This window comes from Crocodylus porosus, unplaced genomic scaffold (assembly GCF_001723895.1).
Source record: "Crocodylus porosus isolate Cpor-Errol unplaced genomic scaffold, CroPor_comp1, whole genome shotgun sequence".
Taxonomy (NCBI): Eukaryota; Metazoa; Chordata; order Crocodylia; family Crocodylidae; genus Crocodylus; species Crocodylus porosus.
The window spans coordinates 10,365,663-10,392,114 of NW_017728947.1; the positions used below are offsets into that span (position 1 = coordinate 10,365,663).

Here is a 26,452-nt window from a genome sequence, read left to right on the forward strand (position 1 = left end):
TAGTCAAAGGTGCAAACAAACTATGCGCACATATTAAATCCAATTACCAAATAATAAAATCTACTTCATTGTTTGGATAAGTAACACTTTTGTGGATGAATTTAATAAACCTGCTGGCTATTAGTTTAAAAATCAGTAGCACCTAACAGATAATAGGTAAAATCAATTATGTTGTTTAAAAAAATTAATCTTGCATTTTAATTGTGAATCTCAGTGGTTTCTGAATTACTTTCTAGGAAATACCAATACTGTATAATATGATTTTTTATATATTATTGTCGTCATTTTGGTGTCAGGTCCTTGAAAGTTGCTCATCAAGGACCAGTGAAATGATATTTTCAACTTGGAAGTCAAAATGTTTGAAGGGACATTAAAAACTGGGAAAAGATGCTACCATGTTCGGGTTTGGGGAAAAAATAAAAACTACTTCCATTTTTCCATTAATATTTGAGTTGTGATAGTACGTAAGAGTCCAGTTATGGACTAGGGTGCTGTTGTGCTACGCTGTAATGTAGTTTAGGTGCACTTAGAAAAATATGTCACATTTATCGTTGACTGAATTATATTTCTGTATTGTTTATGCACTTGTTGTGCATTTGCAGTCATTATTAATAAATCAATGTGCTTTTGTCTTCTGTCACAATGTAATCTATGTATTCAAAAAGAATTGTATGCAAACAAGTCATGTTTTAGAACTCAGATCAGTAATAATTATCAGCTTGCAGTATTGTAACATGTTTTGAAAGAAGCCTATTATAAAAGAAATAACAAGGCACTGCAAGGTAGTAAAAGCAAGACAGTTCAGTTGATATGGGTGTTATAAATATGCCACTGTGTACTATAGTGTTTTATTAAGTCTCAGAAACTCAAAGCTGATTTGAAATAATAATGTCTGACAGTGCAGGGCTTTGAAGTTTTGCTGCTGCACTCTTACATTTAGGCTTTCTTTTATGTATGACTTTACCATAAAAAACAAGCACACACATGGCATGAATGCTTTCCTCATATCTGTGTTTCAAAGAAAGTAACGAGAGGCTACTTCAGTAAATTAAAAGCAATCTGAAACTATGTGGATGGATGTAGGCCATTGTAAGGTCATATGGTATTCTGGCAAGCTATGGCTGGGGTTGCTCACTTGTTGCGGACTGTGAGACTGGAATCAAGAGAGAGAGACAGGGAGGAGGGGCAAAAGCTATCCTTGATAGGAACAAGATGACTTTCATTTAGTCAGAAGAACTTAAGAGCTTGGCTGTGACAGTTAGCACACTTGTTCTTCATCACCAGTCTTGAGACAAAGAGCTGCATTCCATCCATTCCATGGCTGATTGATTACCCGGTGGACTAATGTTAATTGTTTTTGTCAATCTGTTGTCATAATTGGGAAATCCTTTTCATCTTATTCCTAGGACTAGAGGGGGGATGGGTGTGGAGAGGGGAGAAAGGAGGGTGCTCTGTACCTTGTTTTTAATTTTTGTTCATTTACCTTTTGTCTCACACTGAGTGAAAATCCTGCAGTATTTAAGCCCCCCTGCAACACAAATAAAATGCTTAAAAGTGATGAGGTAGGCAGTAAATAGGTGACATTCACAGTCTGTGTGTCCAGAATCTGGAAGAGACTCCCCCCTGGAGGTGGTGCAAGCACCTACTCTGGACTCTTCCAAAAGGCTTTTGGATGTTTATCTTGCTGGGATCATTTGAGCCCCTCAGACTTTCTGCCTGTGGCAGGGGGACTAGACTCGATGATCTCGCGAGGTCCCTTCCGGCCTCTAATGTCTATGAAATCTATGATGGTGCACTGCAGGCCGTATTAGTGATTTGGGGCTGGTCAGGCCAGGATCCAGTGCAGGGTTGGCTTGTGGGGTTAGTCCATAGGTGCAATTTGACGCTCTAAATACTATTGTGTGTGGCTGAACAAACCCCACACGTGGTTCAGTCTTGGACACTGAATCCAGTCATGTGCTGGCCCAACCCCATGAGTTGGATTTAGCTGCATGCTGGCCCAACTCTGCATGCCATATCTGGCCATGGAGTGACCTTACACACCAGTCCCACTCTGTTCTGTCATGATGTAGCACAGAGAGCCCATCTAGCCTCTTGGGCTCTCCACAGTTCCAGAAATTTTACAACATGAGAGTGGCAATTAATACTGTCACCATCATGAAATTCATTCATGTGTATGCAAGGCCAAGGGACAGATATACTTTCATTTCAAGTTACTGATAAACTTTTCCATTAACTGCATGTCCAATCTAAGATGCTTCCAGTGAGTCTGGTGATAATGCTAGGAGTTACACAGATTGCTCCCACTAATTGCAAACCTTCAGAAATAACAACAACAACAGCAGAAGCAGCAGCAGTAGTGATAGTAGTGAAACCTCCCATCCTTCAGGTATCTCATGTAATTTCATACCTTTAAAGTTACACGACAATAAAATGTAATTTTCATGTTTGGTCATAAGTGTGATACAGCGAACTACGCTACCTGTACTGCTTGATGGCTTTTAAACAAATACTTCCATATAATTTTTTTCCATTCAATTATTGGGAAGACTAAGAAAGCTGTAACTACTTATACGATTGTATCATGTATGTTATATAATTATATTGAGATATGCAGATTGGTCCTCCTTTATTCATGTTCAGCCTCAACGGAATTTTTGAGAAATATATTTCTCTACATGTATCAATTACAGATATTCTTTACAGAAAATAGGAAAATAAGTGCTTCAAGAATTAATATTTTCTCAACTCGGAGAGTATATAATTGTTTTTGATGCTATTATTCTTTTCTTTCTTAAACTGTTTAGTGACCTATGTCGAGGGAAAAATATCTTGTTGAAAAGGCATTAATACCCCAAACCTATGGCAAACATCAGAATAAACCCCAAAGGCTCTTCAAGAGGGTTCTGAAATTTTGGCAGGGGAGCAAAAAAGAAACATCTTTTAAACTGATAATGATATTACAAAAAAGAACAAATTATAATGTTCTGTTGGTAATTGATGGTTATTTGTTATTTCTTCTATTATCAGGCCAAACTCATAAAAGTATAAATGCTTGTAATTGTTAAAAATTAAATTGTTATTATATAACAAGTATTTTAACACTGCCTATTGGAACATACAGCTTCTTAATTTTGTCTCTTTTATGGAAAGATATAATTAGTAAATAAATTAGCTTTTCTACTGAAATATTACTTCAAATATTCTTACAAGCTGTGTTGTCTTTCCAAGGAAGGTTGCACAGTGAAAATGTGTTGCAGTTAAAACTTTGATCTTTGATGGTTGTAGCTTGGTTTACTTGTAACTATTTTTTTTTTCACTTCAGGAAATTAACACATATTTGAAATATGAATCTTCTTCATCAAGCATAAGGCCCCTTTCCCCCCTTTAACGCCTCTTTAAAATTCTCCTTTGTGTCTCCTTTCAATGCTTGTCTCCTTTCTGACCACCTTTAGAATCCTTTGAGGAGGTACAGGGAGGGGACCTGGAAATATTCAGCTCCGTATAAAGTCTTTTCACTGAGCATTTGTAAATCTTGAGTAAATACTTTTAGAGTAGAAAGATTCTGGATATGAGAGAGTCATTTTCTACCTTCATGATACTTTTTACAATTTGTTTTTAGAAGGTTACAAACAATATAGGCATTACATTCAGTAGTCTTAAGGGGCTAGAATAGTGCTTTTGATTTCATTAAACATTTTTCAGCAGACATAAGATCTGATCACAATACACACGTTGGTACTTAGTGAGGGTAAACACCCACATTTCTCATCAGTGCATTGACTTCAGTGAAAATTTTCCCTGAATAAGGCTTTGGATTGGGCCCAAAGTTTCAAATGTATTCTGAACTTCAGGACCTAAAAGCAAATCTTCTAGGCATGGCATACTGTTTATAACATACTGAGGAAAACTCTGATTCTGTGAACATCAGAAATATAGAATGTTTTATGAATTCCATGGAGACATTATAGGAATTACTTTTGCATTGACATGTATAAAGTGGATTTGGGATGACATGACACCATGAGTCAAATTTCCAAAAAGAGAGTCTAAATCTTCATGTATGAGTTTAAGTATGCAATCATTTTCAAATGAAAAAGACAGAATATGTATATGCAGTGGCAATCTATGCATGTAAATTGGCAGTTAGCATACTTAAATTTTGGACCATTTTTCCTGTAACTTAGATCCTTGTAAATCCATAGTAACTCCATTAACTTCAGTGGAGTTACTGTGGATTTATACTGAAGGCAATAAAGGCACTGTCTGGCCTTAATTACATACCTCCTTTTGAAATTTTGATCCAGATAAAATAGGTAGATAATTAAGATAGTTAAGAACAAATAAGGAGGTACATATTTTCATAATCTATAACTTTGTATTAAATATTTCATTTCCTTGTTAATAGACTCATCCTGCATGGAAAAGCTACTTTCTAAAGACTGGAAGGAGAAAATGGAAAGACTGAACACAAGTGAGCTCCTTGGAGAAATTAAAGGTATAGTATATCAGATATTTAAACTTGGTCATAACATAGGAGTCACAGAACAGAACAAATACACGTTTAGTACATGAACCTACCATTGATCCTCATTAAAAGCTCCCATTGACTTTAATGAGGTTATTGGAACAGATTAATACAGAGTTAAGACATATTTTATTCTATGTACTCTCCTGTTTCAGGTGTATAAGGGCAATAACAGTGATAAATAAACAGCTGTTTTTTTTTATTGGAGCCCTTTCCAGTCACCTTAGCCTAGCTTTTTGTTTGCTTCCTTTTGAGTAACAGTCATGTATGCAGAACAAAGAATTTCTTGTGTTTAAAAGCTAGTGATGACCAAGAGTAAGAGTTTAGCACAAACTCCAGGTGTATTATATTAGTTCATTTACATTAGTTCTACAAGTCAATGTTTGCAGAGAAAAGGAGAGAGAGAAAATATCCCGTAATAAAAAACATATTGGAGTTGCAGTACTTGGCACTGTTTCCCCCCCAAAAAATATATCTTGAGCATGTTATAGTGGGGCATCACATTCACATATATTTTTAACGCTTTGTTTCAATAATCAACCCTTTGAAGCACGGTACTATGAGATTATGTATTTATTTTTAATATTCATATTCTTCTTGGAAATGCAAAAGACACTCTGGATAAAATCCTGCCCCACTGAAGTCAATGGGAGTTTGCATTTTGTTGTGTATGTTTCTCTGTTGTACTTGGGCTTTATTCAAAGTGGGACATCTTTGCCAATAAAACAATTTGGAGAAAACTTAAAGAGAGGTTGGGTAAGGTGTTTTTCTCCCAATCTGCGATTCTTCAATTGTTTTTTTTGTTGGAAGGAAAATCAAGATGATGTTGTTTGGGTTGGAAATTGAAAAGAAGATGTTTTTTTCCCCCACTGTCAGCAGTGCTCCAGGGATATTTGAAAAAGGTATCCCAGTTACATGAGATATATTGTACAGATTTATTTCAGGTTATTGCTAAAATTTCATTAAATGAAAACTAAAAATATATGGAACAATGATTTATATTCATCATGTGAATGAGTCCTCACTAATATTAAAATGAAAAGAGAGACTTTTTCTGATGAAAATTAATGCTTGTCGTTTTACCTTTTCACTAGGAAACCAACTGTCCTGACATAGTTGCATTTATTATAGATGTAAACAGAAGGACAATTGATTGTTTTGTAATTGGTTCCATTAGCTGATACAATAATTGTGTTTAGATGCTTCTTTTTTGGGTCTCTTTTGTATAATGGTGACATTTACACATGTATTAGGTAGGTGAAAAAATCCTAATACAGTGTGGCTGATAAAAATAAAACACACAGTTTTACCAAAATTTTCTATGCATGACAGCAATTAAAAAAATGCTCAAAATGATAATTTCAAATGTACGACTATTAAAAGCATTGTTGTCTGCTGATAACTAGGAAAGCACTGAGTACTAATTTGTCCATAAGTTGCACAACATAGCTACTAGGTCTGTACAAAGCTTCAGGTGGTGGTTCGATTTGGAGGAGATTTGGCCCGATTTGGTGGCTGAATCTCTGAAATAAATCAGGGGACCAATTAAAAGGTCTGAATATGTTTGAAGCTCTCCTAATCTTATCAAAAGATTCAGAGAGCTTCGACAATTTGGACAGTCCCCAGTGGCTGCAGCAGAGAGCTTCAGCCGGACGTGGAGCGGTAAATAGGGGGCTTGGGGAGGGGGAAGGGAACCATGGGGGGACCCCTGCCGGGGACCATGGGGGGACCCCTGCCAGGTCCCATCCCCTGCCTGCTGACCCCCACCCACTCCCCAAATCCCCCCATGGCTGCCCTGCCCACCCCAGCTCCCAGTACTTAAAAAAGAAAAAAAGAAAAAAGCCCTGACTCACTGGGTGCTGCTGGGTGTGGGGGAGTGATCCCCACTGCCCACCACTACCCCATGCTGCATGGGGGGCTCTGCCATGAGCCCCATGATGCTCCCCCACTCTTCCAGCCCCCCCATGGCTACCCTGCCCACCACAGCTCTGGCCTTTTAAGAAAAAAAACCCAACAAAACCCTGGGACTCACTTCTCCTGCAACAGCCTTGGGGCTTTGGAGGGCTTGTGCAGGGCAACAGGGTCAGTGGGGATCACCCCCTGTCAGGCAGGAACAATGAGTATGGGGGATTTTCTTGGGGTTTTTTTCCTTGAAGTGCCAGAGCTGCGGCAGGTGGGGAGGCCATGGGGGAAGGGGGGAGCAGGAGGAGGGTTGGGGGGCTCCTGCAGAGCCCTCCGCACAGCGTGGCGCAGGGATTGCCCCCCTGCCTGGCAGCACCCAGTGAGTTGGAGCATTTTTTCCCCCAACTGCTGGGAACTGGGGCGGGCAGGGCAGCCGTTGCTATGCTGGGAGAGCAGGCAGGGGATGGGCCTGGGTGTTTCGGAGATTCGGCAGCAGCAGATTCGACTAAATTGATTTGGGACAGTGATTCAAATCCCCAAATTGAATCACTGTCCTCTGAACTGGCCGAATCTGAATCTGAAGCAACTACTAGCCATTTTGCACAGGCCTAATAGCTACTCAGTTTCCAAATGGAAGCTACCTGTAGGCTTGTAGTTAATGAAATTTAACACAGAAAGAATCTCTGGCAGTGAAAGTCTAAAATTTTCCTTATTCTTCAGTATGTCATAGAATGTTTTTTGATATACTGTCTTTCATTTGCAACCACTCATTGGGTATAACATCCTGGTAGAGTTAACTTGGGAGTTCTTTTTTCCTTTTCATTCATGCACAAAGCTCACCTGTGCTTAATAGATCTTTCAGCCCAGATCTTTCAGCTGCCTACTGGGTCTTCCCATAGTCTGGCAATATGCCCATTTTAGGTAAATCACTTTGGTGCCAGTAATCCTTCAGTTGATGTCCACAACTATGCCATATGACACAGATAAGTCCTATAGTCCTCTGAGAGAGACATCAGTCAATAGTCTCAGCTTACTGCAGCAGAAGTGACCATGAGTTATGCCCCCGGGACACAGTTCTTTAGGGACAGCTTTCAGTCTGGCTGCTCATATATACACTAGGCACTGTCAAGTACTCAGCAAAGCAGTCTTACCTACAAGAGAATAGAGATAGAGACCCATTCTGCTTCACACAGGTTCTCAGTTTTTGTCTTGGTCCTCTGCCTGCACTGGTGGGATATAAATTCTTTATGGGAAAAAAATATTTTTTTTATCATTATTTTTGTGTTATAAAGAATCAAGCCCATAGCACCAATATTTTCGCCTCAGTGAGGATTATATTATTGTTCATGTTTATATGCAATTATACGCAGTTGCCATGGCCAAGAAGAATATCTAGATGGGCATTTTGATCTTGTTGCAGAGCTGGATTTAACTGCATGATTTCCCAAGTTGTTATTCATATTTTTCTCCTAGCCTCTGAGTCATGGCTACCCCACCCACCCTGGACGGGGGACTTAGTGGGGAGCTGCAAAACATCCTAAGATGCTGGGGGACTGCAAGGTAACTTGGGTGGGGAAAGGATCTGGAACAGAAGTTCAATAGACTGGTCTAACCTAAATGGATTAAATCTGATACTATATCCAGGTCTATTTTAAACGGGGGTCTGCTGTTTTGAAGTCAGTCTGTGTGCACTGAACTATTCTGTTACAGGTTTAGACTGGTTTCTGGTCACTTATACTAGCTTATGTGTAATTTCTGTACCTAGCCCTAGATTTTCATGATCACGGGGTTTATTTTTACAGTGCTAAATTGATTTCCAGTCAGGAGACTGCCACTAAAAAAGCTGCTTTTGAAAACTTGCTCTGTTCATAATCTTGTCTGGCTTGATTGCTATTTGCTTCGCAGTCGGGGTGTTTAACTGGTTGATATTTCTGGCTTTTGTGCAGGATCCTCCTTTTATTCAATGTAAAGGTATGAAGCCATAAAACTACAATTTAGATCATTGGGGAATGAAATCTGGATTATAAGAAACAGAGGTGTGGTTCTGTAGGGAGCTGCTCTTTGCACTGACTGTTACTGGGAGTTGTTTACTTTAGAGGGAAGGCGTTGTTCTAGTTACGGATAACCTGAGCACATCCTCTCCCTCTCCTTCTCTTTCTGCCTCTGCACAAGTGCCTCTGCATTCAGCCTGGCATCTCAGTTGTGGGAAGGAGATTCACCTAGGCAGGGTTCCAGGAAAAAAGAAGTAAGGCTATTTGTACCAATAGCACAAACTGTTTCTATTTCTGTTTGTGAAACGCACAGATGAGAGAGAAGAAAAATTATTGAGTGACAGAAACAAATAAAGAGAATTCCCTTCTCTTGCATTTCCTTGTTTATTTATAATGATTATACTTTTTTTTTAAATAAATCAAAGTGTGATTAGAAACGATATCCATTTGTTAATGGAATGCAAACCTATCTCAAGATATCAGACAGTGAAGTGTTTGTTTTTCCCATAAGTGGAATTGTTTCTGTTCACAGTTCCTCTTGCGTGGAGTGCCTGATTTGCAAAGGCGTGTTTTTTCAGCCTCTTTATTAGGGTTTCAGTTATTGATAATGGGCCAGATACTCCTCTGAATTCCAGCCAAACAATCCATTGACTTCAGTAAGTTGTATGGGTAGAACTCAGAGGAGCATTTGGCAGAATGCTTTGTAGCCAAATTCCAGTGGTTAAAATAAGTCTGCCTGTTCATTTGATATGTTTATAATTGAAGCGCAGAGGGTCAAATTTTCAAAGGTCCATGAAACAGATGAGCTGGGCAAAATGGCCTGCTTACCTGGAAAAACCTCACATTTGCCAGTGAAAGATCATCTGATGTATGCCAACACACATGCAAGTGCCCAGGTGTTAAGTGTATAAGCAATTTGTTCAGGGCATCTTTGATTCAGGATTCTGCAATTTCAGTACAACAGTTAGTGTCAGGAAATACTTTACTACTGATTTTATTATCGCAAGTTTTGAGTAAAGAAATGGGCTTTACGTTGCATTCTAACTTTAGGGCTCAGGTTCTAGCCCTTAAACATGATTTTTTTGTTACTTAGGTTTCTGCTTTTTTCCTTACCAACCACAACTAGGCAGAGTAGCATCACTTATCACTATCCAGAGCCTGTTTTAAGTTTTCTGTTTCTGTTCCAAATATAAATCTCTGGAATAGCAGAGTCTTGCATGCATCATGCAGTTCCACTGAAACAGCCTGCAATGGTCTTTTTCAGCATACAGGGTCTTTGAAGATCAAATAAAGAAGGTCAGTCTTTAAGTAGCTTAAGCAATGATGTTATCGCAAGAGGGTCAAAATTGTTCTAACAGTCTTATAGAGGAGTGACTCCTGGGTCAGTGGCTACCATGTTACAAGCTAGTACTCTGACTTGCATTGCTGGTGTTTAAGGCTGAAACTATCTATATTTATAGGCATTGTGACTTAAATGTCACATGCTCTTTTTCTACAGTGTACTCTATTTTGGGATGGATAGTGATTTATGTACATAGTTTTATCCAATACAGAATTCTATTTGCATTGTATGTTTTTCTTGCTTACATATAGCCCTTTTATGTACTCTGCACTTTATTAAATCAGTTACGTTAGTGGCTTTTTTGATTCCCAAGTATAAATCTATTGTTTCCCATAGCACTTATAAATAAAATGGTCTCAAAATAGCTGGGTAAGGGGAAGGCATGTGCTTGTTTCCTATGCAGTCATTGAGTTTAATAAGACAAACCCACTTTGCTCATCTGATATTCTTAGTATCTGATACACTGATGATATTGTTAAAGCCACATGATGTTAGTCGCTGATGGACTACATTGAGGAGCTGGAAAAAGCTGTTTTCTAGGGATGTTTTCTCTGTGTATTGTAAATTAGTGAATGGAAGAAAACAGTGCTGCAAAACAGTATACATTTTGTAATTATTAATTGTACACTTCTGGAACAGGCCTGGTGGCAGCTATGTATGAAAGAGACTGAGTATGTTCTGTGTGGTTACAAGCAGTAACCAAGCAGTTACAAGCAGCAGATTTTTTTACTCACAGATATATGAAAGATGTAGGCTAACTTACTCCATGTGCTTTTTATTCAAAATGGCTTTGTGGGTGAGTTTTCAGGAGTTCATGGTGTTTGACTCTCAAGTGCAGAGAACCATTCTGATAAAATAAAGCTCCTGATCCTCTTTTATGTTAACCTATTTTATAGCTCATTGTAAAATAGGTTTTTGACATTATTTTTCAATAATAATTTCTGGCATTTTTTTCAAACAAGTAGTGTATACTGCTTTATAAATGTATATATACCTTATATCACGGGAGCACTCATAGGTTTTTAATTATGCCACTTTGTACGGCTGTAGACATTTCAAAGCTCCTCTTTGTGCCCTCTCTTATAAACATCTTTTTTTTCTTTTGAAGTCTATGTGATATACATACTAGCAATTAAAAACCCAGTTCAGGGTTGGAGACACAAGGTCTTCTTAATTAAAACTCAAACAAAACCTGCAAGCAAAAGAACCCACTATATGATTAAGGTCTAAAGTGTTATGATACATTAGAATAATTGTTAACTGCTAGGATTTAAAAAATCAATACACAGGAAAAAGGATCAGTTGGTTCCAATTAGTGAAATCAATGCAAATGCCCCTCACCCAACCCCCCCCTCCCCAAAAAAAAGAAAGAAAGAAAGAAAAGAAGCACCCCCCCCAAAACCCTTAAGTTTAGAAACTGGTCCTCATTAGAAATGTACTACAGGCTGTAGTTTTCTGGTAATGTATTTATTACAATGATCCAGTAAAATAATATGTTTAACTTTATGCTGAACCAATTTAAATCTGATGTGTATTTTTGTTTTATTACTGTCTCAGACATCAGCATTTTGCATTCCATGTCACAAAAATTAAATTTCTAGTTCCAAACTAACTTCTAAAAGAAATTATACTTTATTATACAAATATTTTTATATTTCATAAGTACAAACACAGTTATTACTTGCCTACTTTTTATCCTGGTTGTGCTTGATAAAGAACAAAGTACATTGATTCTAAAATAAAATTTTAGATTTTTATGATTGAATGTACCATGTGCCCTGTTCTACCTTTTTGAATGATTACAAGACACTTGTATATTTAGGAAGGTGAAAGGGTCTGATTCTGATCTCCTTTAAGCGGGCATTAGTTTTCCTATAATGTCACATATTCTGTTGTAATAACTTAATTTTTGTTGATGCACAATAATTATTACCTTGATCATGCAGTTAATTAGGCACATTTCTAAGCAAACACACTATGAGTAGAAGGCAGGGCAGGGTAGCACCTCATAGATTAACTTGTTCAGAGAGCCATGAATTTTAGTAGGCTACAGCTTACTACGTCAGATGCTAGTAGGCTATAGCCTATGAAAACTTATGTCTTTCTGAATGAGTTAGTCTATAAGGTGCTACCTTGCTGTGCCTTCTGCGTTACTCCAGACTAACAAGACTAACCACCCCACACTATAAGTAGTTCTTTTGGTATTAATGGCACTGCTTGCAGTGTATAACACTAAGCTACATATATAGGCTTTAGTAGGATTATGGGGCCATAAATTGTAAAAATGAAAACATAGACATTTTTATTTCTCTGACCATTCATTGTTCTTGAAACTTTACAACTTTACTATTGTTGTTGTAGTACACTGTAGTAAACATTTCATCACCATGAAATTATGGTTAACATGACTAATACATGATATAAATATGATTAATCAAAATACATACGATGATTTTCCATATGTAGGAAAATCTGTAATGCACAATGCCATCAAATATAGTCTTGTTGGCATGGATGGATCTAGGATGTTGAAAAGGAGGTACAGATGGTGTGGTGTATCATCACATATAGTGCAATACATATTTTTGTCCACTTAAAGAGAAACTTAAATCTTTGCTAATATGCTAGGGGCCCAGTGTTGTATTATTTCATTGAAGATCAAAGCAAAAACAACTATAACTTCATTGGAATGTAGGCTGATTTGTTAGATGATATATCAAGTTTAAAAAATACAAGAAACTGGTCAAAATGGTCAACCCACACACCAGGTTTTCAGTTAAAACTAAAAACATTCTGTGGGGCTGTGAAACATTACCAGGAATGGCTAACACATCAGCATTGCAGAAGAAAGGATAGTTTGAATAGTGAGACATCAAAACAGTTAAAAAGGAGAGAGGGTCGTTAACACCTGTCTAATCAAGAAACATTAGAAGGAATCAGATAGATTATAATGAACCAGGAAGTCAATTGACTCTCTCAGCACTGTTGAATAGAAATGCCACTGCCCTTCCTGGGCAGTTGGTTTTAAAGTTTGGGTAAAGCAGGAATCAAAGGGGGTGCAGCTGTATCCCATAGATCAGCCCCTGCCTGCTGGTAGGTTACAAACATAACCCCTTTGGAAGAGCTTTGCCAAACTGGGTCCTAAATTATGTTAAAAACAACAACATCAACCAATAGGGGAAACATTTTTGCATTTCAGTAAAATTATGAGATAAAATTTAAAGCCTCATTTATCATCTAGAAACTGATCTACTCTTCCCTCATAGAAGTGTTGGCAAGAAGATCTATATTATTAGAAGGCTTTGTTTAAATTTTATGTTCAGGTCTGGTTTTTATTTTTTAACCAGCATGCAGGTTTGAAAGTAGCTATGAAAATTGTAAGTAAGCTCTGTTTCCTTTTACTCTTGATTTATGTATAAAGAAGGGAAGACTTTAAAAGACATATTTTTGGGTTATGTTTTAATATTCATAAAATTAATTTTTCCTTTTATTTGTTTTAATAACTGATGGATGGATGATGTGGTCCTTTAAATGAGCAAAATTCCTCTTGAAGCCAAAGGGAGTTTGCTTGATCAGAGACCACAGAACCAGGATCTTAAGGCTTACTTTTGCTTTCCCTGATGCCCCAACCCTGCGGACACTATTGAACATGCTTAATTTGACCTCACATGAGAACCTGGACTGAGGTAAAAGGCAGTATGAACAGGCAAACATATGTGTGAAAGTTAGTAGCAGTGGGACTTTGACTTGGTGTTGGATGATAATTTAAAGGCTAGAGACAGAAATTACGCATAAGCCAGTGTAAGTGATCAGAAGCTGGTTCAAATCTGTAACACAACAGAAGTTCAGTCCACATAAACAGCTCTCAAAATGGCCAAAACCAATTTAAGTTAAACCTGGATGGATGTAGTATCAGACTTAACTGATTTAGGTTAAATCAATTTATTGAACTTCTGGCTCAATTCCCTGCTAGGTTCAATTCAACTCACAGCCCCCTGGCATCCCAGGATGCTTGCAATTCCCCCATAAACCCTTGCAGGGAGGGTGGGCTAACCTTGGCCCAAGTGGTCTGCTCCAGCCAAGCAGGGAGGTGTATTCTCACTCCCCTGAGCTGGTGGCCTGAGCCACTTTAGGCATGTGGCAGCATTTCCAGAATCAGAAGTAAATGTCTGTTAATTTGGGGCATCTTTACACATGCTCCATGGTAGAGGGTTATAGGGAGAACTTTAATTAGAGCAGCTCTCTGGAGCCACTCTAACTAAAGTGTTCACAGTATCTTGTGTATTCACTGTCCTGCACTTCAAAATGGTGGTGGGGGCATTTTAACTAAAGCTTGTTTGACCTCCACTACCATTTTTAAGCATGGGGATGCTGAATGCATGAGACACTGAAGCTGCTGGAGCATGCTGATTAGCATACTCCAGTAGACTCGATTAATTGAGTCTGCTCTCATGCATCAGAGCAGGCATCGGGCACATGTACAGGTCCCCTTACTTATTGGTTCAATCTATGCAACTTAGATTAACTTGCAAAGATTGAATCAGTTCAGCCTTGGGCATTTTGGCTGTCTTTACTTAGCCAAGCTGCTTGTATTTTCTTCCTGTTTTATTCCTGTGGCATTGTATTACTGAATGTATATTCAGGGTCAAGTTCTGGTGAAATGCTGTAAGCACCTATCTTGAAACAATCAGGCAACCCAGAGAGCATAGAGTGTAAATGATCTGCCCATGGAGATGTCACTCTGCAGGTCCTTGTAAGAGAACCTACAAAAGGGTTTCCAGGCTTTCATGCCAGGCAGTGTGGTTAACATGTTTATTTTCATATGTTTCAGAATCTGGCAAGGAACCATTTGCACAAACTATTCTTAATGTATCTAGATCTTATTGCTTTAAGCACCTTTCCTGAAAAAGGAATCTTTTCTGAAACAGGGCTTCAGTGTGTGGGTGATCTGTAAAGTGCAGTAGCATAGAATCATAAAAAGATAGGGTTGGAAGGTCATCTAGTCCAACCCATGCTCAAAGCAGGACTAGCCCCAACTAGATCATCCCAGCCAAAGCTTTGTCTAGCTGGGTTTTGAAAACCCCCAAGGATGGAGCTCACACCATGTCTCTGGGTAAATTGTTCCAGGGTTTTAATACCCTCCTAGTGGGAAAATTCTTCCTAATATCTAATTTAAACTTCCCTTGCTGCAACTTGAGACTGTTGCTCCTTCTTCTGTCATCTGCCACCACTGAGACAGTCTAGCTTCATCCTCTTTTGAACTCCCCTTCAGGTAGTTGAAGACCGCTATTAAGTCTCCTCTCAGTCTCCTGGCCTAAATAAACCCAGTTCCCCCAGTCTTTCCTCATAAGTCATGTCCTCCAGACCCCTCACCATTTTTGTTGTCCTCTGCTGGACCCTTTCCAATTTGTGCACAGCCTTTGTGTAGCAGGGGGCCGAGAACTGAACATAGTACTCGAGATGTGGCCTCACCAATGCTGAATAGAGGGGAATAATCACTTCCCTTGACCTACTGGCAACACACCTACCAATGCAGCCCAGTATGCCATTAGCCGTCTTGGCAACAAGGGCACACTGCTGGCTCATATTCAGCTTATTGGCCACTGCGACCCCAGTTCCTTTTCTGCAAAGCTGTTGCCCAGCCAGTCAGCTTGCATTAACCCTGCAAAGAACACTTATACAGTATCAGAGAATACCAGGGAAGGAATTATCAGATTTTAGTTCTTTTCATTTACCAAATCTTTCTATAAAACTGTTTGTAAAAATAAAGGATGTTTTCTGGAAATGATGCATTTCTAAAATGTTGGGTTCTTAACTCTTTCCTTTCACATTTATGGCATAACCTATGACTTTTTCCCTTTTCAGTGGGAATATTTTATTCCAATGGCAGCACCTCTTGTGAAGTTCTTGTGAGTCTTGCTGTTCTCCCAAGTTTTTTGAAGTTGTGGCGGTGGGGGTGGCGTTTCCCTCTGTGGCAGTGGTGGCACCCACCTGCAGGCACACAGCTTGGGTGGTCCCGGTGGGCACCGAGGTTGCGGAAGGAAGTACTGGGCCCCCACGCAGCTCAGGTAGGCAGGCAGGCTCTGGTGGCGGGCGGGGAGTGAGGGAAATCAGGCTCACTGCTTTTTTTCCCTCTCTTGGGCAGAGCCTGCCTTCCCAGGCTGCTGCAGGGCTCCCTGCAGAGCTCCTGAGCTGCATAGAGCCCAGTGCTTCACTTCGCAGCTGGTAGGGCAGCAAACTAAAACTCCTCCTCGGAGTTTTAGTTTACTGCATTTCAAGCCATATAAGGTGCATTAAGTTGCCAAATTTGCTACAGCGGCTGTAATTAATACGCAATATGCCACCAAGGTGTGTAAACACCAGCACCATTAAAGCAGTGCAAAAGCATTTTGCTCACTTTAAAATGTCATACACACGTGCCCCTCGTTTCGTCTACGCGTGGCCATGGTTTCCCCCGAGGAGACGCTTGCTTGGGACCTCAGGCCTTTTGTGATCTCTATGAGTATGCTTTATGCCAGCACAGGCTTCTAGGGTTGGAAGATAAGCTGTTCGTCATACTCTTGAAACCTCAGCCTTTCAGACCCTGACTTTCCCTGGCTATCTGTGAGTTTGCTTCAGGGACCTCCCTTCCAGTTTGGCTCACAGGGGAAGGACTTTACCTCTTGCTATGGACTAGAAAGAAGTGCACCCTGAAGTATCAATCAGCAAAACAGACAGCTTCTTTTCAATAAAAGTCTTTACTGGGGCAAAGGTTACCCAGCCAGAAGTTTTCTGTTGCCTCCAAAGGGCTGCACAGTCCCTCTGTCTCCAGTCCAGCCTACACAGCCCTGAGTGCCCCAAAATTAGCTCAACTGTTCTCTCTCCAGTCTGCACAGCTGTACACCCTGAAGTTGCTTTCGCTGTTTGCTGTCTTCAGACTCTCTTCCGATTCTCCCAGCTCACCTAGCAGGACACACTCATTATCAGATTGCTTTGTCCATTGTCCTGCTTTTCTCAGTCTGCTTCCCTTGATAATTCTTGAATTTCACCTCTAGCCCAGTGCAAGGTGATTCAGTTCTCTTGATGCGGGAGGTCCATCTTGCCTCCTCCAGCAACTAAGCAGCTCTGAAACCTAGCAGGGACTCTTACTTTTCTTTCCTTGTGTACAAGCTAGTCATGGAAATTGAGGCATGCAAGATTATTATAACATGAACACATTTAAAATAGACATATTATGATAAAACTCACAGTCCTTCACAACGGGCTCCTCCTTTTTTGTCATTACGCCTCTTGCCATGGTAATCACTAACCTACATTAAAATTTTACATAAATTTGAAAAAGTTGTTAGAATACATAGGCATCCAGCTGGGAACTTTACAAACTGTTGATTATGACTGGGACACAGTCATTTACAATAAATCTTAAGGGACATAATATTACCATTCATCCGAGAAAAAATAAATTATTAACATAACCAGGCAACTCAGATGCAACCAAGAAAAACAGATGTATAAATTGCAGCCCTGACATATATACTGTCTCAGAAGTTTAAGCCTGGGTAAGGGGGTAAGAACTAAGGTAAGAATTAGGAACGCTACCAAGAAGGAGTTCATTTCCTTAATCTGCAGACCTGTACCAAGCCTTTGCTAACAGGTTGATTTCAGTCAGGATATCCACAATTACCTACATCTTATATGGTTGCTGAGAGGTTTTGATTTGCCCAACTCTGATACCTCACTTGAGAGCTGACCAGTTGAAATCTGGCTGTTTTCTGTATAATTAGCCAACCTAAGAGAGACTTTTATCTCCTGCTTCCCCCCCCAAACCACTGCAAAGTGAGTTGGATTTATTTAGGATCCACTCATTGTTACCAGACCATCTGACACTTCCTGGTTTCTTACTTGTAACATCTTCTGCCTGCCCTCCAACTGTACCAGGTCATTCCTTTAATGTGATGCAGTAAGTGGCATTGTGTTCTGATGTGATGTGCTATACTCTGATAGCAGAAATAAGTGGATTTTGGAGGAGACAGATTTTGGAGCATTTTATAGTAAACTGTCTGTGGACTTACATGTCTTGGGCAAATTTCTCTTGGTGGTGTAGCACTAGTCTGTATGTGTGCGTGTGCATCTTGTGCTTCAGCCTGTGCCTGTGATCTTTTCAAGATGTAGCAATGTTATTCTTGCATGTTTTTATGATTCTGGATAGTGGAATGGCAGTTTATATTGCTGGAGACATCCATATAGTTGATATTTAGGTTTCTTCCCTTTGAATTAGAAATGAATGCATCAGTGGGCTAGTTGCTTGGTGTGTATAGTTTCACCAAACCCATTTTTATGAAGCATCACTTTCTACTTTTTAAGAAGCTTTTGGTACTGATAGTCATCATTGTTAAGTAGATGAGTCGGATTTAGTGAATCATTTATTCACCAAAAATATACTTTTGGGTGTTAGCTAGGGCCTTTAATTTTGGTGCCTTCTATTCCCACAGTATTTGAGTCATATAACCATGAACCATAGTCTCAGAGTGAAGAAACTATTTGTAAATGTTAGTCAAATGTAGCAAACTGTTTTTTGTCCAAGGAAAAATTTAACTGTTCCTTTGGACATTTCTGAATGGAGCTAAAATTGTTGATTTGCAAGGCAGCTTAAGCAGTGTTCACCAAACCAAGGCTTACCCCTCAGGCCCCTTTAGCTTGGAGGTTGGGGCGCTCATTTGGGATGTTGGAGTCTTCTATTTAAATCTTCTGTTTGCCTGATTTGGAGTGGAGACAGGACCGAACTCTTTCCAACCTCCCAGAAGAGTTTCTGAACTGCTGGGCTATAGGGCATTCTGGCTGGTATCACTCTCAGACTCTTGTGCTAAAGGTGGTCCTCTTAGCATAATGCAAATATATACTTATGTAGCCAGCTAGAGAGAGCCCAGGTATCTGGCCTTTCTCCCTGGGAACAAGAAGGGGATTTGAACCCATGCTGTCTGCATCTCATTTTCTCAGTTCCTGTGTTTTAACATAAAAAGGTATGAAAATGCCCCATATAGAAATGAAACATTTCACTTTTGTAGACCCATAACAGGCTTTTTTAGTACACTGGGAAACAAGAAAAACATCGTTTCAGGTTAATCCAAAATATATTTTTTCACTTTTTCCCCCCATGTCATCCATTATTTATTAATAAGTAAAATTGTCAAAAGCACATACATCACTGAGGAGCCTGAGTATATGTTGATTTATCTTGTAAATTAACAGAATTGTTCATTTCCATGTTAGTGTTCCACAAAAATTTTCCAAATTAAATAACCCAGAAACGTCAGAAATCTTCTCCGTGAATAGAATATATTACTCTATAACTTCATGTTTAGTATACAAAGGTATACCTGCTGTTCATCCATCATTCTGGATTGATATACCCTGGTATCAAATTTTGAAAACAGATGCTTAATCTTTAAATCTTTAAAAATGGAGCTTTATTTTTATTGCTATTATGTTCTGTTTTCTTTTTTTGTTGTTTTTCAGCTCCTTTCTTTTCAAGTGTTCATAGTTACACCTCTGTATCCTAATTTTGGCTTCACCTACAATATCACTGAACCCTACTGAAGTCCATGAAGGTCCTTCAGTCCTGTACCTGGGCAATATGTGCAAAATGTGGAGTAATTGATGTGCACTTATGTTTTCATTTTCTTTTTTGTATGGAATAGCTCTAAGCAAATCTATTCTATAAAGCCTGATCTAAATTGCATTGAAGTTGATAGGTGTCTTTCACATTAGCTTTGGTGGGAGTTGGATCAGACTAGAAAAGCATTTGAAAAGAGATTTAACTGAAACTGGCATGATAGTGCTGAAGTCCTGTTGCTATTAGACTGGGAGAAGTCTGCATCAATTTGGTTTAGTACATGTCAGCAGCACTTTGCTTAGTGTGCACTTATATATTATTATACATGTTTGAATTTGCTCATAAAGCTTCCTGCATGGTTATACAACAAGATTAAACTGGGATCTGCCCTATGGCTTTTTAAAATTTGTTGCCCTGTAGATAGCAGTAATGAGAGGCTAACATGCTCATGTTTCGAGAGAATCCTCACGCTTATTAAGATTTGTTTGAATAGGTTTCCATCACAACAGGTGCACAATTATTTTATGAGTAAAATATTATCAGCCTTCTAAATTATCCAGGGCAAAATGCAAGTTGTCTGATTAAATAATCAAACCCAATACTTAAAATGCACTTGATTTCCACAGGAATTTTAAGATGTGAAGTCCCAGTCTATCATACAGATTTTTCTGTTGGAACTGTGATTGTTTGCAGCATGCAGGTAGCTGCTCGCAGCATAACCAGTTTGGTGTGTTTTACATAATTCATCATAGATTGTACAAGACAAAACTGCTAAAAAAGCAGATAATAATAGGTTTTACTTCTTGTCAAACATTTTTAATCTACCAATGAAGGTATTATATTGTACATTAAATTAGAAAAAAGTGGGCCTCTAGTGGAAAATTGTTTGAAAGTGCTCTCTATTTGATTAGGAGACATTGGTTTAGAAATAAAAAAGTGTTTTTTAAAAAAATAATTCAGTTTATGAAGAGAGAAAGAAAAAGGGAAGAAAATCCCTTGAATCTGAAGTGCAGCTTACAGTGTGGAGATCACATATGCCACCAGTTACTGAGTAACTTAGTAAACAGTGACTCAGAGACCCAAGAAATGGATAAAATCTAAAACAGTAGGTTTACCAAGGACAAGCCTTCACCATGAATTAAAAACTTAACAGTGCAGCTGTCAGACACCAATTACATACAGGTAACTGTTTGTTTTCATATCTGGATCTGTTTGTCAATCAAGGAATGCAATGAATCAGGAGAAGGGATCTTAAATACAAAACCACAAAGTCAGAGACAGCATCTGGAAGAGCTCCAAGCCACAAAAATTAGGGAAGAAGCACAGAGGGAACAAAAACTGTAAATGCTTGCATGGATTCTGTCTCTATATACATTGAATTTAAATAATTGTGTTGATGAATCAGTAATAATAATTGCTGATAAAAATTATAGTCCTTATTTTGGGCAGCAATATGTTTTGGTAGATGTGAAATTAAATGTAATTTGTATTAATTATGGATAATATGAACAGTGTGTAAGTGGCTGACATTTCCGTTATTTTTAAGCATACTACTATATATGAAGATACTTCTTTTATGGTTGTTTTGACTTGGAAAAACTGTAGATTGGGCTGTGCTTCTAATATGTGTTGTACATAAAAAAATCACAGTTCTTACTGTGGAGGTTTGAAAGCTATTTATAGGCAAGGTTTGCTATACTTTAAAATTCAGTTTGGGGCTTTTATAGTTTATTTAACTGTTTACAAGGAAATTTTAGTTTTATCTGGACTCTGGAATGCATTCTTACTCAAGGTACTAAAACAACCTCCACAGTTAAAAATGCAGCTGTTGTACTCAAGTTGCAGGATTTCAAAAGACAGTGTGGTATACAGAGAGGTTTTTGCATAGGTTAGTAGAGCTGGAGTTTTTCTAAATGTGGGAAAGCCTACAGGAACCTTCAAGTTTTGATTGGTAACATCAAGGGTGCACAAATAGAAGTTTATTAAGAAAGGCAAAGAAAATGAAACGGGCCTAACAGTTCTGTGGTTTGCTTGAAATATGGGCTTTCAGATCCATTAAGAATCATAGAGTTCCTTTTAACTTGTAGCTGAAAGAGCTTCTTTTACCTTTGCTGCTCTAGTGTTGTGCCAATAGGCATTTGCCTGACACATTACTGAGATTCTCCAACAGTCACAGTTTGACTGAATATCTCTACAAGGGGTGAAATAAATTAAGAGCTCTCTATGCAGTCTGCTTTTAAGAGTTTATTGCTATCACATGTCTGTCATTTCGGTTTTCCTCTGGAGAGAAGCAGGCTATGTACAATGGTACTGAAGATGCTAGTAATCAGTATGGACATGGTTCTCAGAGGTGATGACCACTTGAAGCTCACACACCTTTGTAGGATCACCCTTCTGGTATGCTGTCAGTCTCACACTGACCTCTGCTGTCACTCTTTCCTACTTGTCTATTGAAATATGAGCTTCAACCTGGCAGCAGACAGAGAGCAAGGTTTGCCCTTTGGCTTCTCTTTCTAACTACCCATGGTGTTTCTGACCAGGCCACTAGTGCTTCCTCCTACTCACTCCTTCCTTCTTATTGCTCTCTTTACTAGATACCTTGTTCCCACTGTGCCTCTCAGTGCAGCAAAGAGAGGCAGGAAGTGGGCAGGAATAGGTTAGCACAGCTGTTTTCAGGCTCTGGGTAGCAACATATTTCACTTGCAGCAGGCAAGTCTGCTGTGAGAAATAAGACCAGAGGGATTCCAAAGAAATTCAGGTGGAGAGGACTGAGACATAGTGTAGGAGACACTGCTCCATTGAGGAAGAAGGGCTACTAGAAAAAAGTGCAGGAAATGTGGGCCAGGTGCTAACAAAGAGACAATACTGGTGAAAGGAAGAATTGATAGAGGAAAGATTGCAACTGGGAGGAGAAGAAAACCTGGTGGGGGAAGGATGGTTCTGTGGCTAATGCAAAAACCTGGAAGGGACCCAGTTCAGCATTTCTGGGTTTTATCTCCAGCTCTGCCACAGACCAGCTGTGCGACCTAAGCAAAATCATAGCATTTCCCTGAGCCTTGGCTTTACCTACATGTAGCATGGAATTGTTAGCATTACCTTCCTGACAGGCCATTAAAATGATTTCATAACACTTGGTTCCAAAAATCTCGTAATTGTCATCATGTTATTCATTCAAAATATTTTTGTTCACTTCTTTTGGGTAATCTGCAAAATATTTACCCAGAAAGATATGCATGAATGTATTGATGATGATAGGGCAGTTATGCAGATTAAGCTGGATCATATAGTTTCTGTTGTATAATATGTGTTTTAACATGGGTTTATATTACGCAAGCTCCTACATTCAGGAACAAAGAATGAAAAGCAATCTAAAAAAATTATAGACAATGCAAAGATAGCAATGTATTCTCCAGATGAGCCAACTAGCAGCAGTAACACTGACTGTGTTTATATTACCTCTGGTATCAGAATTAGACAGAGCAACCCTGCCAGTGCTTTGGAGTGTGTAGTGTAGAAACACATAGAGAAAATGATCTAGGAGTCAAGAGTAGATAAGCTGAATGTGACTTCCTCTACTACTTGGTGGCTAAGACTGGCTATACAAGTATATGCATATGCATGTGTGTGTATGTTTGTATGCATGTGAAATAATGCCTGAAGTACCCAGTATTCCCCTGTAGGTACATATCTGCAGGGAATATTGACTGCCATATTACCGCTGCACATGCTATCAACAAGGTAGTTTCTGGAGTATTGTTTTCAGTTATACTATATTCAAACTTTAAATTAGATGTTACACAAATTGGGAAGTGCCCATCTAAAAAATAGATGGGGTCTGGAAAGCCTGTATTATCCTGAAAGGCTAAAAAAGATCAATCTATGTAGTTTTTCTGAAAGAAGGTTATAGTCCAGTGGTGCTCAAGGCTGTGTCCCATGGGCCAGATGAATGGCTCAGGGATAGTGCACGGGCTGGATTGGACCATGCACTATCCCTGCCTAGTGCTGTGCACTGGGATCACGCTCCGGAGCTCTGTGCTGCCCCAACCTTATCTCAAGCGCAGGGATCAGGCTCCATGGCCGCACACTGCCCATGCACTGGTATCAGGCACTGTGCCATCCTGCATGCCAGATCTAGCACGTAGATCACAGACCACAGGGCTTCCCATGGACCCATGAACCCATAGGGAGCCCCGTGGGCCAGGTAATGCAGTGCTGGGGGCTGGATCTAGACTCTGGATGCAGGCTGAGCACTCCTGTTGTAGGCCACAAGCACTTTCATGACAATGCTCAAGTCATTATTTTTAATTTGACAGATAAAGGCCTAATAAGTTCTGCTAGCTTGAAGCTAAAGCTGTACAAATTCAGACTAGAGACACAGCATACATATTTACTATTGAAAGTAATTAACCATTGGAATAACTACTAGATGGATGCAGTAGCTTCTCAAAGTCTCTAGTTCAAGTTCCAGCTTCTTTCTAAAAGAGATGCTATAGCTCCAATAAAAGTTATGGACTAGATACAGAATCACATAGTAACATTTTATGGCCTGTTTTAGACAGGAGGTCGGACAAGATCTAATCTACATACGATACATATATGATATAATTTAATAGTAGAGCTTACCAGAAAATGTACCTTTAATTTCATGAAAAAATTTAAATTAAAAAAAAAATAATCTAAAATCAGTACCTTTTTTTGTGGGATTGGAAAATTGCAGTGGGAATGTTGGCTGGTTTCTGCCAAAATGCTGTTGAAATCAATATATTCCTAATGAGTGTGTCAGTTTCAACAAATCAGGAATTCCTGATCAGCATCAGGTAATTACCAAATAGCTCTTTTACCCTACTTAGGATTTCACTGATAATAACTCCCATTGACTTCGGCTGTATGTTATGAGCACTCTGTTCTTTTGGAGCTAAAATCCTTTATTTTTTCAGATATTCCTCAGCCTATAGGGTCCCGTTCTGCTGGTTTTGAAGATATTTTGCCCTAGAATTCCGTTTTATTGTTTATGTGCAAATAGCTATCAAATTATACTTTATAATAAACATAAGCATGTAGTGCTAAAGACTGGCTGTAGGTGAGCCTAGGTGAGGGTTTTTAGATCTTTGTGCCTAAAAGAGTGTTCCCCCAGTATCTATCCTTGTAACTAATTTGTTTTAGTTTACAGAGTAGTTTTTTATAATCTTCAGAGCAAAAGCTCTCATTTCCTGGAGCACAGTATTATTTATGTCCGAAGACCGGATGCTTTATGGATAGTCAGAAATATTTTTTGACAATGAATCCTTCCAGTATGAACATTAGAATGAATGAATCTGACAGTAGATGACCTACTTGTTAAATCTATGGAAAATTTGCAGTATGGCAGTTTTGGCTAAACCATAAAATGTTGCCTAAAAACCAAGGCCAATATAGCTATGTTATATAGGAACTGATAGTAGTCACACTTTTTAAAATTAATAAATGCCACTTTATTAATAAAATATTGAGAGTTCAGTAACAAAGGCAAACATTGCATTTTTGAAAAAAAAAATTCATCTTCATGCAAAAGAAAATACATTCCCTATAATAAACAGATCCTTTCTCTTCTGACAAAATACTGAGCAACAGATGGATCACATACATTACTCCTAAGATTTACAAACTCAGAGTCTAACGGGCAGGTGGGCAAAGTGAATGCCAGAGCTGGAAGTTCTCTATTCAGAATACCTGGTTGCAAGCATCAGAAGGAGTAAAACAACTGAGACTGTATTCAGTTATTGTGACCCAGTAAGGGGTGCATGATTTTTTTAACTGAACATTTTTAGTTTTAGTTTAACAGTTACTTCCCCCGCCACTTATTTCTGGCATGGCACATTTCTCTGGTGAGAAGATAAAAGCAGGGAGAGAAGGAGCTAGGGATTATACATTGCAAACTGACTGCAATCTGAGTATTTCATCCTGTTGTTAAAAAAAGGAAAAACAAAACAACACCATACTGGGATTTATACAAGAGGTATTGTATGAGAGACAGAAATAATCCTCCCACCCTACTCAGCACTGGTAAGACTTCAGCTGAAGTATTGTGTTCAGTTTTTGGAACCCTTCAAGAAAGAAATGAAGAAATTTGAGATATTTCAGGAAAGCAACAAAAATTATCAGAGGTCTGGGAAACATGGTATGTGAGGAAGGTCTGGAGGAACTGAGTTTGTTTAGTTTAGAGAAGACTGAACAGAGACCTGATAATAGTCTTGAGATATGTAAAAGTTTAATGCAGAAAGGGATGTCCACTAGAAGTAATAGGCTTATAATGAAATTAGGGAGATTTAGGATAGACATTAGAGGAAGCATCTGAAATAGATTTCCTAGGGAAGTTGTAGAATTTCTGTCATTGGAGATTTTTAGGAGCAAGTTGGACTAATACCTGAGAGGAATTGTTTTGGTATGGTTGATCCTGGCTTTTGTCAGTGTGAAAACTACTCCATCTCCAGAGGTCTCTTTCAGCTCCATTTTCTATTATTCTATAAAGAAATTAAATCATATTATGAGAATTAGAATAGTAATTAACTAATGAAATAGTTATTAACAATTCTGATACATTCTAAACAAAACTGGTTTTTATAATACTGCAATTTTTTCTCAAGATTAGGTAAAACACATCTGAAACACTGATTATGTACAACAGATTGAACAAAAGAGGAAATCTCTGCTCTCAGCTGTAATATATAATATAGAATATGTGCAGGTGTTACACTTAGGTTGACCTAAATTGGCCTAGGCCAGCCTAAGTGCCAAACTATGCATACGTTTGGGCATTTTTGATCAGGCAAAAGATGGCTGGCCTGATCTAACTTAGTTCACCCAAGGATGTTCACTAAGTGGATTGGATTAACACTTACCAAATCTAGCCGAATCATAGACTCACTGAGTGGGCAGGGACCTAGACAGATCATCCAGTCTGACCCCCTGCCATGGCCAGGAAGGAGCAGTGGGGGTAGCAGGGGTCACAAGACCCCAGCCAGGTGCCTGTCCAGTCTCCTCTTGAAGATTTCCAGGGAAGGTGAGAGCACCACCTCTCTGGGAAGCCTATTCCAGGCTCTGGCCACCCTTACAGTGAA

General features: G+C 38.9%; 1 protein-coding gene across 7 annotated transcripts in view; it reads left to right on the forward strand.

Moving 5' to 3' along the window:
• The window catches only part of SOX6 (SRY-box 6), a 528,512-nt gene that overhangs the window by 255,071 nt on the left and 246,989 nt on the right, over window positions 1-26,452 (forward strand). For all 7 annotated transcript variants that reach the window (XM_019551786.1, XM_019551785.1, XM_019551787.1 and 4 more), the window contains one exon: window positions 4,409-4,498. In XM_019551786.1, coding sequence (XP_019407331.1) covers window positions 4,409-4,498 — 90 coding nt within the window. The remainder of the gene's footprint in view (window positions 1-4,408; window positions 4,499-26,452) is intronic.